This window comes from Buteo buteo, chromosome 22 (genome assembly GCF_964188355.1).
Source record: "Buteo buteo chromosome 22, bButBut1.hap1.1, whole genome shotgun sequence".
Taxonomy (NCBI): domain Eukaryota; kingdom Metazoa; phylum Chordata; class Aves; order Accipitriformes; family Accipitridae; genus Buteo; species Buteo buteo.
Window position 1 is genome coordinate 831411 of NC_134192.1, and position 16616 is coordinate 848026.

The 16616-nt window shown below is 46.1% G+C and overlaps 1 protein-coding gene across 5 annotated transcripts in view; it reads left to right on the forward strand.

Annotated features, from left to right (window-relative positions):
• ENOX2 (ecto-NOX disulfide-thiol exchanger 2) overlaps positions 1 to 12683 on the forward strand; it is a 52787-nt gene extending 40104 nt beyond the window's left edge. For all 5 annotated transcript variants that reach the window (XM_075054470.1, XM_075054468.1, XM_075054469.1 and 2 more), the window contains 7 exons: positions 2142 to 2256; positions 3822 to 4003; positions 4605 to 4712; positions 5551 to 5607; positions 6831 to 6939; positions 8465 to 8550; positions 12048 to 12683. In XM_075054470.1, the coding sequence (XP_074910571.1) occupies positions 2142 to 2256; positions 3822 to 4003; positions 4605 to 4712; positions 5551 to 5607; positions 6831 to 6939; positions 8465 to 8550; positions 12048 to 12179 (789 nt within the window). In that variant the 3' untranslated portion in view covers positions 12180 to 12683. The remainder of the gene's footprint in view (positions 1 to 2141; positions 2257 to 3821; positions 4004 to 4604; positions 4713 to 5550; positions 5608 to 6830; positions 6940 to 8464; positions 8551 to 12047) is intronic.
• Positions 12684 to 16616: the final 3933 nt, after the last annotated feature.

Here is a 16616-nt window from a genome sequence, read left to right on the forward strand (position 1 = left end):
AAAATCTACAAAGAGCTGGACATTAATTTTGTTTCATAAGCAAATCTTCTCTATTTTCTCCTATGGCTGTTTCTGGGGCATGTAATCTAAGTGAAGTTGTGGTAAACTGACACTGGGTAGGGACACTTGGCCGCCTGTGCTAGCCTCTAGTAAGTATTGACATCTCCATCTCCTTGAATAACTGCCTGTTGTTTTCTGGATGTTGCTTGTCCTCTTCTGCAGAGGGGATGGAGAGGCTGAGCTAGGTGTTTCCTTGCCTTGCAAATGGGCTGATGTGTGTCCGTGCAGAGCTCGCCCTCTGCCCAGTGTGAGCTGGCTGGAGCAGAGGATGCAGTAGGGGATCTTGTCTGGAGGAGCAGGTGGGGTTGGCCAGCTCTGCCTGGACAAGGTGAATGGAGCAGAAAGGACACACACAAGCAGGAGCTAGGGTGGCTCAGGGACCAGCGTAGGAGGTAGCATCTCTGTTCCTTTCTGATCCCTAATGTGGACCAAGGTTGTGGCAGAGAGCAGAGGGGATCCTGACAGCTGGACGGAGAGTCACTGTGGTGCAGGCTGAGCACTGGTGGTTGGCACAGGGGGAGAGAAGTTTCAAAGTGCACCAGCATTGATAAGGGTCAGGAGGTGGCTGGGCAGTCTCTGGCCTCTATCTGTGTACTTGCAATTCCCACTTCTAACTGGCATGACCTCTGTCTCCGGTAGGTTTTGTTTGTAGCCATGCAGCTGCATGGAGGAGGCATGGAACAGGGAGGAATGGAGTGGGCAGCATGAAGCAAGAGAGGTGCATGGTGGGCACCATCTAGGCCAGTGCTTGGGAGGTGCAGGATATGTTGTATGGCAGGAGAAAGAAATGCCAGGGAGATGTGTCAGCTAGCAGCCGGGCTACATGTGTCAGGAGGGGACATCACTGGTGGAGGTGCTGTCACAGGTGAATTATTAAGAGAAGTCGTTGTGGGGTTAACTAAGGGGTTTTATTGATGATTAAATGATGATCAAATGATAATCAATGACTGAATGATAATTAAATGGTAATCAAAAGGTGATTAAGCAATAATTGAATGGTAGTTAAATGGTGATTTAACAGTGGTCAGACACTACTACTTACTACACTTCTAACAATTAAGCTATAGCTGGAGATATATATATATATATAAAAATGTTGAGAGCATATATTATACTTTTAGGTGTAATGTGAAATGCTGCTTACCTCATTACAGATATCAGATGCTGGATAAAGGGTCACTCAGCATTGAGGGGTAACCTTGAGAGGTGTCCCTGCTCAAGGGAGATCACCGCCATGCAGTCTGCTGCCATACAGGAGAGCTCAGTGGGCTCAGGAGGGCTACAGATATTTGTAGTGTCAAGTGATGGACTCATATTCAAACCCCCCTTTGGAGTATGTGCAGGTGTGCAGCTGTAGTGGTTTTAGTTTTGTCTAGTCCCAGCTCAGGCTGGTGCTGTTAGCTCCCGAGAAGATATGGCCTAGCCCAATTTGTCACGGTTTGCAAAGCAGGGCTGACTTCAGGCATACTTGTTGGTGATGGCTGAACCAAAGCACTGCTCACTCAGTCAGAGTGGAGGCATCTGTCACAAGCGCTGGGCAGGAGAGCATGGGGTAGGAGCCCAGCAGGGAAGAGGCAGCGCAGAATGGCATCAGGGAAGGGTAAGAGTGGCACAACCTTTGGGTGTGCAGGGCACAGGGCAGCACTGAGAGAAGCTTGTGGCAGCAGGGAGTTACTGATCTAAGGTGTGTGCTGTGAGCAAGAAGACATGAGGTAGTGATCTGGTGGAGGTTATGAGGTTGGGCAGTGCTGAGTGTAGGAGAGACATGTGGACGTCAAGCAGGGCAGATGAGGGGAGAGGGTTCATTGAGAAACTACACTGTGGGCAAGGCTAGGTGCCTGCCCTGGGGCAAAGAGTAGAAGGGAGATGAAAGAGTCAGTAATACCAGTAGCACTGACAGATTGACTTATGCTAGCTATTGTCCTTATATAATAGTCTGTGCCAGATTTTTTTTTATCATTTCCCTTTTTTTTGTACCATGGAGTTGCATTTTGCAGACTTAGATTTCAGCATCTTTTTATCCAACCCATCTGTTCCTTGTAATCTGTATTTAAGAAAACCCTCTATTTTCTGAACCTTAGGAAATTCGTAACATTCATAATGATGAACTAATGGGTATTCGAAGAGAGGAAGAAATGGAAATGTCTGATGAAGAAATAGAAGATCCATCAGAGATGAAAGAAACAGAAGAATCAGGTAAAATCACTTATTACAGCTCATAAAGTACTTGTCCCTTCAGTGGTTTCTTTCAGGAGCCTCATTCTGACTGTTTTGTACCCCAAAATGGTCACAAGCAGAACAAAATCAACTACAGTTATCTGGAGGTGTTTTCCTTTTGATGCCTAGTTCTGTAGCCAGTGTTTGTCACTCCTCTCTGCGATGGTCAGGGTAACCTAAAGCTGTATCTGAACCGCAGTCCCTAGTGAGATGTGTGGGGTTCATGGTGGAGCTGTAAACACCCTGCCACGTGTGCAGGTAAAGGCGGTGTGCGGCAGAGGTCATCTGCACAGCTGCTCTGTGCAGAGCACCATGCTTTTGCAGCTACACTGCTGTCGACCTGAGCTGTCCCGTTTCAGTATGCCAGTAATGTCTGCCCAGCACTGGAAACACATTTACACAGCAGCAGATCCCCATCCCAAGGTGCTGGGTTTCAGTGATACTCTGAGCAGCAGCTGGGCCAACAGCAGCACTTGGAGAGGGAGCGGCAAGGGAGTGCAGTGGCAGATGCGGCTGTTGTCTTAGCACAGAGCTGTGCAGTCAGCTGAGTATTCCTGTATTGTACAGCTTGAAATGCCCTTGGCTGGGACTAACATGGGAACTGCACTGTCCAAATACCCATTCTCCCTTTGTCTGCAGGAAATGAAAGATGAATAGTCCAGAAATGTGCTGAAGGACTTTCCTGGATATTGAGGTTACAAAGTCAAACATTCAGTCTAGGAAATGCCATCATGAAGGTTGTGTGGGAAATCTTATGTTCCGATGCTGTAACAACAACATAGCAAATCTCAATGCCAACTCGTTATACAAGGGGAGAAACGGATTTATACCTTCCTTTTGAAACATGTAGCTGTGTGGAGTGGGGTCCAACACATATTCACTGGCTGGGAGAATGAGTGGGGGCAATTAGATAAAACCCACCCAAAACCCACACTCTTCCCATGCAGCATGTCTTGTCTGTCTTCCCTGTCTTCCGAGTACAGCGTGTGAGTCCCAGGCAAACGTACCTCCACGTGATCTGGCCGTTGGCTGAAGGACCAGAGGTTAATAGCAAGGCCATGGGATGTCAGGCTATGCCCTTCACATCATGGGCATGTTTTGAAACCTGCTGAAGCTGTCTTTGCAGCCATAATGTTATATAATCCCATTCCTGAATTTATCAAGCCCTATGTGGACGCCAGACTGATAACAGTGTTTCATCCCATGACTTGATGGAGATGTTCTTCTAGCTGAAGGTGCAAGTGGAGCCTGTCCCAGGGTCTTTCAGCTTTGCTGGTTAGGAAACCTGCTTCCTTGCCAGCATGGTCATTTCACCCCTAAATGTTCTTTTGCTTCTTTTTTTATTCTTCCAACTTAAATACTGCATTCACTACTGAGAGGTGCTATTTGTCCAGAGGAGCTTGTTTTCTAAAGAGACATCACAAATAGTGATTGGGAGAAATTTGTTTTGGTACTCTGGATTTGTAACTGGGTGCTGGGGGAGAGCACCCAGGGACTTGCCCCCAGTTTTTTGACTTTTGATCTCTGCCTGCCTTGTTCTCCAGCACTGGTGTCACAGGTGGAAGCCCTGAAAGAAGAAAATGACAGTCTGCGCTGGCAGCTGGACGCCTACCGGAACGAGGTGGAACTGCTAAAGCAGGAGCAAGGCAAAGCAAGCAGGGATGAAGACACAACCAAGGAGCAGCAGATGAAGCTTCTCCAGCAGGCTCTGCAGGGGATGCAGAAGGTGGGCCCAGACTTTTCTATAGCTATGGCCTTACTACAAAGGCAGAGGGGCTGGGATGTGGAGCAGAAACACAAGCAAAGGCATTTTGTTTTTCAGTGGGATCAAAACTGGAAAATGGGAGCAACTTTCTGTCATTTCCAGTGTTGCCAAAAAAAAACCCAGACAACCAAACATTTAAAATGGTGATTGCTTATGAACTGATAAGTCACATGGAAACAATCCATAGCTTATGGATTCCTTGTACACTCTTTGCTTGACCACACTGTGACTTTTGAAGTATCGAGTGTGTGCTTACCCACTCCGTAACCATGTGAGATCCTGGTTACCAGCATAAGCAAGAAAGTGGGAAATTCCAAGCTTGCTTTGACACCTTTTCTGAACTTTACTGGGCTTTCATTCTCACAGAAATGTGGAGAGCATGCCATGTTCTTTGGGATTTCCCTGGGCTGAAAAGATTTCTTCTTGTTGTACGCTTAACCTTTTAATTGTTCTGAATATGATCTGTCTGGTCTTCATGGAAAAGCCCTTACTCATTTTATATTCTTTAAATAGTAGGACGTGAAAGGCAGGTTAAGAACTGAGTTTATCTTTTCTCTTCCAGCATCTTTTGAAAGTACAAGATGAATACAAAAAGAGAGAAGCTGAGTTAGAAAAAGTGAGAGAAGACAAACTAAAAATAGAAACATTATTAGAAAACCTGAAGGAGCAGGTATGTGCCATCCCAGTGCTTCTTTATTCTCAGTAGTAAATGCAGTCCTTGGATTTCATGGTCCATTGTGAGCACAGTGAAGGACTGCTGTCCTTCTACACTCTTGTAGAAGATGCCTAGCCCTGGCTTAGGAGCAGTTGTCTCTGGAAAGCTATTAAAAATGACCTGCCAAATTGGAGGATGTACATCAGTAATGAAGTTGCTGATTGCTTCATGTACCAGTGAGACAATCTACATAAGCAACTGTATAAATAAAAGATTAACTTTCATTTTATAGTATACAGTGGTATTGCAGCTGAAATGTCTTTTTCTAAAACCTGAGCTTTAAAAGATAAGAAAAAAGGGTCTCAATTATGAAACACTGATTTTTAGATTTGCATTTCAGGGACATGTTTTGATCTGACCTCCATAAAACACTATTGAATTGAAAGTTTTTGTCAGTGTTATAATATTCTGGATTTATTCTAAACAAATACTTACTGTTTCTTGTTAGGTGTGATCCACTCTGTCTTTCGATTGCGGACCCATGCACGAATCTATACTTGCTTGGTCCTCTCCTCTATAGCACAGGCATAATTATACAGGGTAGACAAGAAACATTACGCAGCACTTCTCAGTGAGGACCATAGAGCCAAATCCTAGGTCTTGTCTCAGATTTTCAATCTTTAGCCCCACCTTTTTGTGCCACAAGGTAGGGAAGATAATAAATGTCTTTCTAGAAACTAAAAATAGCTTTGTATCCCTGTAATCTGCAGTGCAGGAACTTCAGTGCCTGGTATCAAAGAACAGAAATAACAGACTATCATCAGTAATCTTTCCTTTTCTTGCCTATATATAGCAAAGCATAGTGGATGAAGAGGACAAGGAGAGAGATGCAACTGATTGTCAAGGGAATGTAAGTCTAAGAGTTTCTCTTCTGCTACTTCAGTCAGAATATCTTACTGAGGGAAGTAATGACACCTCATTGTAAAATGAGCAATTTTTTTAAGTTTGGTTTGTTGTGAAGTGTATAAGCATGGTACATATAGACTGTCTTTATGTACAAATTTATATCATCAAGTTTATCCATTGCTAGCAGCTTCTGGCTGGAAGAACAGTAGGTATTTGCAACACTGTGGTGTAGAAATGGGTTTTGGCGTGCAAGATAATTTGTTGCACTGTTATTTCAACTAGCCTTCAAAAATATCAGTTGGATCTCCAAGAGAAAGCAGGCAGTGCATTTCCAGTATAACACTACTGGCTGAACTGCAGTCCCTGTGTCAGCCTGAAGCTAGCTCCGTTTCCACTGTGCAGACTTTACTTTCTCCTGCAGAGGCAAATTATAGCCTGCTTAGGCCAGGACTGCTCATTTTCAGTTGTGTGTAGTTGAGAATTGCATATGCGTAAAAAGCTAAGCAAACCCAAGGGATTGTTTAATTCTATCTTTGTTATTGGCCCAAGTCCAGTCCACTTCATTAGCGACTGAAGGCTGTTTCCAATTATAGCTGTCTGTAGCTCTCAGACCACTGGAATTCCGCATAAAACTTAGGAATAAAAGAAAGTCCTGCTTTTAGTGTACCCACGAAGTCTTTGCATCACTGGCAGTCTTGTGTTTATTTGGGGCATAATAAATTATGCAAAAATTCTGTTTTAATTCAATATCACAAACTCAAGTCAAGGACAATCTGATCCTAAACCCTTTGCAGCCATTAGGCACTTTATTAATAATATTGCCTCAGTTTAAGCATCTGAAAAATAAACATCTGTAGCTGAATTAGTCACTGCAAGGCTTGCTTTCTAGACTGTTTTTTCTTTTATTATTTAAAATAAGGCCTTTCTAGAGCAGACGTCATACCAGTGAACAGGACTGATAAAGTGTGTGTTGTGGCATCTTGCTTAACTTCATGGGCTTTTAATCTAATTTGATAATTCAGACAAAGCAGCATGAACATAGCCGTGCTTTGTTGGAAATATTTTGCAAAATAAACAGTAGATACAGCAATGTGATGAATGCAATGACTCACAGAAACAGGAAAACAGAAATGCAGACTCTGTCAAGCCTGACCAGCTGCTGCTTGATGTGTAAGAGTGCCTGCTGTGCTGCTGGTGTGTGGAACGGGCCCTGCATTTTTTTTGCAGGACAGCAGTACATCCAGAGTTTGTGCATGCAGCCAGGAGAAGGAATGTCCGGTTGAGAAGACATTGAGCAATAGTCCTGTGAAATCTGAACGAGAAGTTCTATTAGTTGGTAAGTTCTTTTGATGGGCTTGATGATGATGCCGGAGATCTGAACTGAGTGGCATTTACTTCAAGGTGGCCTCACAGCTCCCACTGGCCCCGTCTTGTTCCTTTGGTTATGCCAATGGAGGTGGGAGTCCTGGAAGGAAGGAAAGCCTCAAGCTTTGGTGGGGTCAAGGTTTCACCTTGTGCATCAGTCATGTGGAAATCTTGTGCTGTGCATCTTTCAGTCAAAACCACACACACGTAAAGTGGGCTTGTGTGTAGTGACAGTCTAGGTCAGCACGTACTGGAGTGCAAGCTGGTCTTCTGGGAGGCATCACTGAAGGTAGTAAGTTACAGAGGGAGGGTCTGTCTTCATTCAGTTAGAGCCTAATCAACCTTACAGGATCCTAAGCAGTGTTGCAGGCTCTAAGACTTTAATCAGCTTGAACATTGCAGCACCTCACAGTGTGGATGACATTTGTGGACCCACACAGCAGTAAGGCACACCGTTAGGTCAGCTATGGTGTGCCATGGACCCCGAGCAGATAAGCTCCTTTAGCTTTAGAAGCTGTAGCCAGAGAAGAAGGAAGGGTGGCAAAAGGCAGCAGGGAAAGAAGGCTGGGCTCAATGGGATGAAAAATATTGTCAGTGTTTTCAACCGATGTTTGCAAAGGGATTGGTGACCTCTGATGTACAGCACAGGTGTATCTGCTACCTGTTTTATTTCCTTTCCTCTTGCCTATTCCTAGTAATACTGAAAAATAACCTAACATGGCATGCTATGACTTTTCAGCCCAAAGCACTGGGTAGTTGGGGATTTTCTGGAGCATTGAAAAGGAGGAACAGAAGTCCTTGCCTTGATGGAACAAGGCATTTTCTTTACCTCATTGTCACTCAGCCAAGTTCTCCTTAGCCATCCCTCTACATCTGATTTGAGAATAACAATAAATCATTTATTGTTATTCAGATGGATCTGTTTGTGCCAGATTGTGGGCTGGTTTCTGCATTGAGAGGGAAAGGACTTTGGGGAAAACCAAAGGCACAGCCTTTTTCTGCAGATGATGGTTGGAAACAAAAGTCAGTCTTTTTGATATACAGTCCTGGCCATGAGCTGGAAAGGAGCCTCTTCATGACAGGGTGCAAACTTGGGTTGCTCTATTTAACTGAGTGCTGCAAAAGCCACTGCTGCTCTCCCCATTTGCCTTCTGTCTTTTCCTGCTCCTTGACCTTTGAAGGTACAGCTGGAGGAGAGCTCTGCTTTCCCTCTCCTTGGGCCTTGCATCCCCACATGTATGATAATCTCAGTGTGGTTCATCACTGGGCACATTACCTGTACTCGGCAAGGAGTGAGAGTGGTGAGGTCTGTTTTAAGTGCTAACCAGCTGCATTGGTTAGCTGTTGTTTCCTTTGTAGTCTGAGACAAAGCTTACTGTACTTAAAACCAAAAATGCCCCATTAGATCCCTCTGTGCTGTGCCAGCAGTAACAGAGAGCTGGTGTTCTCAGCTGGCTCTTGTCTCATGAGAATGTCTGTGGTGTTCCTTTCCCCAGGAATAATTTCAACGTTTCTTCATGTGCACCCATTTGGAGCAAGCATAGAGTACATCTGTTCCTACCTGCAGCGTCTGGACAGCAAAGTAGGTGTACCACCACTTCAAGTTCCCTGAGCCAGCCTGGGCGGTATGTTTGTGCCCCAAGTGTGTTTGGTCTGTGTGGCTGGTAAAGAGCTTCACTCCCTCCCTAGGAATGGTGGGGGGACAGTAAGAACTGGTGTGTATTAACTGGAATAATTTGCTGGAATTGGACAAGGGAAGGGGTGGACTTTCTTAGAATCACAGAATGGTTTGGTTTGGGAGGGACCTTTAAAGGTCATCTAGTCCACCCCTGTGCTCTGGGCAGGGACCTCTTTCACTAGGTCAGGTTGCTCAAAGCAACCCAGCTTCTAGCTTAGCCCTTGTACAGCACAATGTTAACATAAATACAGAGTTGAAGATGATGTTCATGTGTAATCCTGCTCGTAATTCAAGAAAACCCTTTGACGGTAGTTGTATTTTGTAGCAGTGAATTCTGTCTTTAAAATCTCCATCTAAAATGTGTTTTTGTTTATTCTGTTTAAGTTTGGTGCCTTTGTTTCCCTTATCCTCGTGACCTCTAAGGAAAAGAGCAAACAACCCGCCTTTTGCGTACTGTTTATTATCTTGTAACATCTGCCATGCCACTGTTTGTATATATTCTCTCTAAAGTGAATAGTCATATTGGTTTTGTGTCTCTGTTTTTCCATATTTCTGATTTTGTAGCCCTTCACTGAGCCTTTTCTGTCTCTGTTTTGATATTGTCTGTGAAGTCATTTTTAGGAGGATGCTGTGCAAGGGCCTTGTACTACAAAAGCATAAACACTGAATCACAGTCCCTGCTTACAGGGGTCTGTGCTCAGTGGAGGGATCAAGTCCTGGGTGCAGGGGTCAAAAACGGCAATAACAAGAGCAGTGCTCACGCATTTTCCTTAGTACAACAAGAAGCTGCTATTTTCTGCAGTATTTCTGTGTGTCACTGGCTTCAGACACCTTTTCAGAATAAACGGGGAGGGACTTTGCAAAGGCTTTTGAAGGTTCAAGGAAATTACATCTTACTCTTCTACTGTACCATTGTCTTCCTTAAAGTGCCCCAGGAACAGGAGACTTACCAGCATGGGAATCATCTCTTGTGATTGGAACTTCCTCAGCTGCTTTTGTTTATAACTTACTGTTAAATTTTCCCCATTCTAAGAAAGCACATGTCACAGGCCTGTGTTTCCCAGGCTCACTCCAGCCCTTTAAAGACATATCTAATAATTTATCTTCTCATTCTAGTTCTGAATTTGTCTATGAGGTGAACAACTGCCTTTATTTTTCTTTGGAGCTCCTAAAGAAATGCTATCATATCGTTCATCTGAATTCTGGCACTTCCTCTTTGGAATCTACAGTGTAGAAAAGGGCTACTGGAAGTTTCTACAATAAGCTTAGCAGAAAAGCCCTGTGAATAGTGCATCCTTTAACCTCTGCAATGACATTGCTGTTTTTTATTGTTTTGCTGACACTCAGGTAAACACATTAACCTGCTGACTTGCACAGGTCTTTTGTGCCTGGTCTCTTGAAAGGAGGTCTTACCATTTGTTCTTCAGGTTAGGTCTTTTGTCTCCCTCTTGGTTAATGCAGGAGCTAGGTATTAGTTGGGGGTGTTGCTTTTAACATCTAGCAGATCTTTAGGCTTGAGGTGGGGTAGGAGTGGGGGGGGAGCACTTGAGAACAGAATCTGCTTTCTTGAAGCTGCTGACAGGAAAGGAAGAGGAATATCTTTCCCCTGTTCCCTGTCTATCAGTCTCACCAAGAAGGCCAGCAGGTCAGCAGACAGTGCAGAAATTAAGATCGAGGGTGGTTTGAAGCCACGAAACAGTCCTTACAGGAACTCTGTAGCACTGTGAGCATCGCAGGGGCTGGGCAGTGTAGATGATGTTCCTCCTGGGGTGTCCACACTCTGTTTCATGTCTTAGGTTGGACCTCTCTCTGCCCTACCAAACCCATTGCCAGCCTGAGCTTGGGCTCTCACTCGCCGCCCCCCCCCCCCCCCCAACTTGGACTGTTGTCTGCCTGGTTGCAGAACAGCATGATGACAAAAGCACATCCACCAAGTGCAAATCCATCTTGCAAAGCAGGCACTCTTGATCTTTATCACATGTTGGGCATGTTTTGAAAACTGTGGGCCTGCAATTACTGCCAAAGGGCTTTCAGAGGAATATACTTGCGCACTAATGAAGGCTTAAAAGTGAACATACTACTTGTGTACATTGTCTTCCCAGTGGTAAATGGTCCCCTGCACTCTAAAAGTAAAAACCTTCTCCCTAGCTAAGTGCTAGCTGAAAACTGTAATTCATGCTGGCATACACAGAAAGTAAGTAAATTAAAAGAAAAAATGTAATGCCTCCTTGAGAAGGTCAGAGTCAAACATGAATTTGGAAGCATGGTAGGGGAATTGACTCAGGTGGACACAGCCTTTGTACTCTTCATATGTCCTGAAACTGTTAATTTGCTTAAATAAAACTTAAAACTTTTTCACTTGCTGAACTTTAATTGTATCTAGTAAATGCCTGAGCAGTCAAATTTACGAGCCTGCCCCTCTATGTGTGATTGACTTTTGATGCAGATTGGATAGCTGGTGTGTGACTGTGTAAAGATGCTGGCAGGTACGTGCCCTGCTTCAACCCCATGAAAACACTACAGAGGCTTTAGTTTCAGCTCTTACAGGGCACGGTGTTGAGAAAACACGTAACTTTGCCAGTGTTTTTAGAAGTAAGATTCAGCTGTATGAGAAAACCATGTAACACGTTTATGCTTCCTACCACTCGCCTTGTTAGAAAAGCTTAAAAAGCTACTGCAGAGAGTGCTTCCCAAAGAAAGGTGCCACCAGTCATCTTGAAAGGTGGCAGGCTGACGTCCCTGGGGCTGTGCCAGTGCTCTGGTCTGATTAGGACCAGGAACTGGGTGGATCATTCTCCACTATAGGTCACTACCTGAAACAAGAGTCTGGCTTGACAAGCCTTTAGTCTGAGCTGCTCTAGCAAATCTGTCCACCTTAAATGTTGAGGTTTCTTTTCTGCAGTGGTGTAACCTCCAGATCTTGTATCTTAGCTCTATTTGTATCTTAGCTACTCCTGTGTGGTTAGGGACATGGTAGCTGCACTGTAGATGAATGCTTGTGACTGTTCAGAATGTGAATATAAACTCCCCATGTCCCTGATTTCTATACCCAGTAACAGAGAGCTCTATTCTTGCAGTGGTAATAAAAGTAGTCACTGTTCAGTTACTTAAATGCTTGGGAGGTTTTAATCCATTATCTTGCATTTCACAGTGGAAAAAACTAGGACAGTCCTTTTACCCTTATTTCTATTGTTTGTTGTATCTGCAGCCATCTCACCCCAAAGTGTGACAGTAGCACAACTCCTGCTGTCCCAAGATTATTTTCATGAGTATTTGGACAGGGATAGCCTATGTGTACTTTAGCAATTAAAAGTGTTAGAGCTTGAATATCACCAGTCATTACAGGGCTTCCCTAACCAAAAGTGTCTTCATTTTTAGTGACATTTTCTTTGTTTTCACAGATTTGCACCGCGGAAGTGGAAGTTCTCATGACTCGACTCCAGAACACATTCAGGCAGGAGCTGAGTGGGGTTGGGGCCAGCCTAGAGAAAAGGTGGAAGTTTTGTGGCTTTGATGGACTGAAAATGACTTGAGCTTTGACTTAATGCTGAAAACAACAGCAGGATGTGTACACCAAGAAAACCTGGGATGCCTCTTACCTCTGTTCATGATGATTATCTTGCACGCATCACGGACTTGGGTGGGATAATATGTAAGTGAAACTATAAGTCCCGAGCAGCACTGGAAGAAACTTCAAGTTCTGTAGCTTCTTTGATCAGTTATTTGTTAACGGGCAAGTGCGGTTTAATATATTTTGTGAAAAAAGTTCACATCTGATATTTTTAAGCACAGCGTGTTGACTATATGTTTTGCCAATGTTGTATGTGATTTGTGTGCCCAGATCTCTCATCCTGTACCTTCTTTTTACTGGTAGGAACAGCCATAGACTGTCCTCTGAAGCAACAACAAAGAGGCATTTTCAGGTTTCTAGAACCACCAAAACGGGGGGGGGGGGGGGGCAGCTTTTTTTTTAGACATTTCTATGATTAAAAACTGAGGTATGTTTAAACAGAAGAAGATTTAGATGGCTCAGAGTTCTCTAAGCCAAACAATTGGTTCTTTTTCATGCTATTTTCTCTACTACTGGTTTAACAGTTAAGCTAAGATGAAGGCAGTGTCCCTAGGAGCTGAGTGTGATTCTGGCAGTGCCACTGGTGGTCTGTGCATTGCAGAGTTGGTCTGTAAATAATTTTTTACATGGGAAGGGTGTTTAATTTTCTATTGATCTGAGTGGAGCAGAGAGCCTACATGAGACCTCTGTTTTAGTAATGGCTTACCACCAAATTTCTCCACCCACTTTGCTTTGGAGACTGAGCTTCTGGAAGTGCTACAGGCAGCAGAGACTTTTCTCCTCCTGAATCTTCCCAAAGGCGGTTCTTTGTGTTCTCAGTAAATGCCAGGCTCCTCCCCAGCTGTCTGCAGAAGGTTAATAAGATGTAGGGTAAAATGCCTTGGCCCATTGATCCAGCCTGTCCAGATCCCTCTGCAGAGCCTTTCTACCCTCAAGCAGATCAACACTCCTGCCCAGCTTGGTGTCCTTCGCAAACTTACTAAGGGTGCACTTGATCCCCTCATCCAGATCATTGATAAAGATATTAAACAGAACTGGCCCCAATACTGAGCCCTGGGGAACACTACTTGTGACCGGCCACCAACTGCATCGTCAAGCTCTAAGGCGGTCAAAACTCTCCATAACATACAGGGATACCCCACTACCTCTCCTTCCTTGCCTATCCCTTCTGAAGAGTTTAAAGCCATCCATTGCAGCACTCCAGTTGTGTGAGTCAGCCCACCAGGTTTCTGTGATTACAAATGTATCATAGTTTTCCTGCTGCACAGCGGCTTCCAGCTCCTGTTTGTTGCCCGTGCTGCGTGCATTGATGTAGATGCACTTCAGCTGGGCTATTGATCCTGCTACCTTTTTTTGGGGGACAAGCCCTAATTCCTATGTGACTGTTCTCAGGCGCTTCTGTGGTTTCTAACACATCAATAACCCTTGTGTCTTTGCTGTCGCGTGGATCTCCATCCTCTATCCTCACTGAGACGGCTAAGGTGCTGCGCACATTAGTACAGGGACGTTTCAGATGTGCTCCAGTGTACTCAGCACATTGTGGAGCAGACAGAAGGACCTCACTAGCACACTGTCCCTCAAATATTGGAGTGCTGCCCCAGGCTTATCTCTAGCAAGCCTGGTTTTATCCCTTTTCCCTTTGAAATCTAGTTTAAAGCTCTTTTAAAGAGACCTGCTAACTCCTGCACAGAGATCCTTTTCCCCCTTTGAGACAGGCATACTCCATCTGTCGCCAGCAGGCCTGGTAGACCTGCGTAGACCAACCCATGATCAAAACCAGCCAAATTCTGCCAGTGACACCAGGCTTGGAGGTAGGTATTGATCTGCTGGCTCTTCCTGTTTCTCCCCTCATCATTCCCTGTAACTGGAAGGGCCTTTCCAGGGCAGGAAGCTTTCTCTTCCCATCTTTAACCCGGGCCCCAGGGAGGCAGCAGACTTCCCTAAGAAGTGGGTCCAGTCTGCATACTGGGCCTTCTGTTCCCCTCTGAAAGGAGTCTCCTACGACAATGACCTGTCTCTTCTACTTTATGGAAGCAGTTTTGACCCCAGGCGTAGGTCGACTTAACCTTGGTAGCTCTTCCAACCTAGATGAACCATCATCCTCATTTTTGTTCAATTCCACTTGCAGAGCCTCGTACCTATTATGCGAGGGCACCTGGGAAGGTGGGTGGTCATGGAGGAGACACACCGGCTTCTCCAGGCAGGAACTTGTCGCCATTCCCCCCTATCCCTTAAGTCACCATGTTCAGCCAGGTGGAGAGAGGACAGGGTAGCCTGTTCAGCAGAGACCTCTCTGGAAATTGAGGAAAGAAACTTGAGAAAACTGGACTGTTTCAGAGCCCGGAGGGCAGACATGGTCAGAGCACACAGGAGTCAGGAAAGGCATGTCCTTGACTCTGTATCCAGAGGAGATCAGCTGGATGAGCAGGGCGTGGTGGCTGGATTTAACCGAAAATGTGGAAGCTAATGCAGCAGATGGACTCATTAGGCTCCAGTCCTCCAGAGTGTCGGCTGCAGGGTGTGGGGTGGGAGTTGTGATTTGGACAGTCCATCTTGGCCAGCAAGAGACCCATCTTGTGGGAGCTGGTGTGGCTGGGGGGAACTCCTCTGCAGTGTGGCCGAGGCTGTCTTCTGCAGTCTCATGGTGGACCAGGCAGGTTGTTCTGTGGGGCAGCGGGAGGGAGTGGAGCTGGGGCCTATGGAGCGATGGCTCTGTGCTGTAAAAGCAGGTAAGGGCCAGATGAGTCCTGGGTCCTGCTTCTTCCCCTCTCCAGGCTTTCTTTATCAAGGCTCTTCCAGAGGGACTGAGGTTTCCCTGAAACCTTGTGTGCTCTTTGCCACCAGGAGAAATCTGTTCTGCAGATGGGCTCCCTGGACAGTGAGGAGGCAAGTGGGATGCCACTGCAGGTACCAAACCCTCCCTGTCTCTAGAGAGAGCTCTGGGAGTGGGTGCCTCCTGGAGCTGGAGCGGCGGGCGAAGACCCCGTGCGCAGCTTGCTTGGGTGCAGACAGCAGGAATGGGTGAAAGGAACCTTTCTGTTGGGACCGGGCTGCCCACAGGTGGGGCTGCCTGCTCTTCTTGCTTCTGACGCTGAAGGCTTACTACACTGGAAGCAAATGAAAACCCTTCTAAAGAAATGTTCTGAATAGTTGTGTCACTGCAGATGAACGTTGTATTTTTAAGGAATAAACATTTTTTATGGGCAAATCTTGGCCCTGCTGCTTTCTTTTTCTCACCTGCCTTACGTTGCTGCTACAGGAAAGGAGGTGCTCCATCCCAAGTCCTCTGCCAACATGGGGCTTCACTGTCCTTGTAGTAAATTTCAAGAGTGCTCATAAATAGTGGGCCAGCAAGTGATTAGCCACAAACAGCTATGAAACGCTCCCTGCTTCCTCTCCAGCCTCTTCTGATGTTTTACTCAACAGGCAGTGAATTCAAGGTCCGTGACCTCCTCCTTCCTTCTTCAAAGCAGATGGAGTTTGCTGATTATGGCAGTGTTTGGGGTGGATGTCTGGTGCAGCACAGCAACACCAGTTTATACTTGGTGACAAAGATGGGCAATGAGGTGATGCACAGAGAAAACAGGAACTCGGCAGCCTCCACAAAGGTGCGACAGCCTGCAAAGGGGCTTCTCGTGCAATGGCTGCATGTTTTGGAGGAAGCTGCAAGCCTGTCTGTGGCCTCTCAAAATGCAACTGCCACAGGGAGGGAAGCAAGTTGGCTGGAGGCAGCCGGTGCCTGCTGGGTCAGGAGATGCAGAGATGCTTAGGGCAGCAGGCAGTGGCAGAGTCGGGTCCCAAATGAAGGGGAGGTGTCTAGTTCAAAAGGGAGCCTGCGGATAACCCAGACCTTCCTGGAGAAAGATGTTCTGGAGGTACGAGAGCTGGGCCTGGGGTGGGATGTGTCATGGTGTGGGCATCCGAGTGCTAGCAGAACATGGTGAGGGACTGCAATGTCCTGGAGGGCTGGAGCCAGGAATCGCCTCGCGCTCACAGGTGATGCTACATGGAAACTCGTGCTAGCGATCCCACTGGGGACACGAGGGCCACCAGTGAGTGGACTTCTCATTCAGGACTCTGCCTGGCACCAGACAGCAGCTCCAGGCGTTGAGGGACATCCGAGTCCTCGGGGGGGCTGGGGGACCCTTTGCTGAGAGGAAAGCTCTTAGCATCAGCAGCAGTGAGACAAGTCCTAGATGAGGCTTGTCACCCCAGTGCCGTGACCTGGCGTGCATCTCGGTGGGCAAGCCTGGAGCACAGGCAGGGGCTGCAGATGTTTCCCTTCTCTTTGGGCATGGGAGCAGAGATGGTCCTTCATTAAACCTCACGCTGGCAGTCACTCTCTTCTGAGCTGTATGCATCCCCTCGGAGCAGTCACTGGATGACTTCCCGGGGCTCT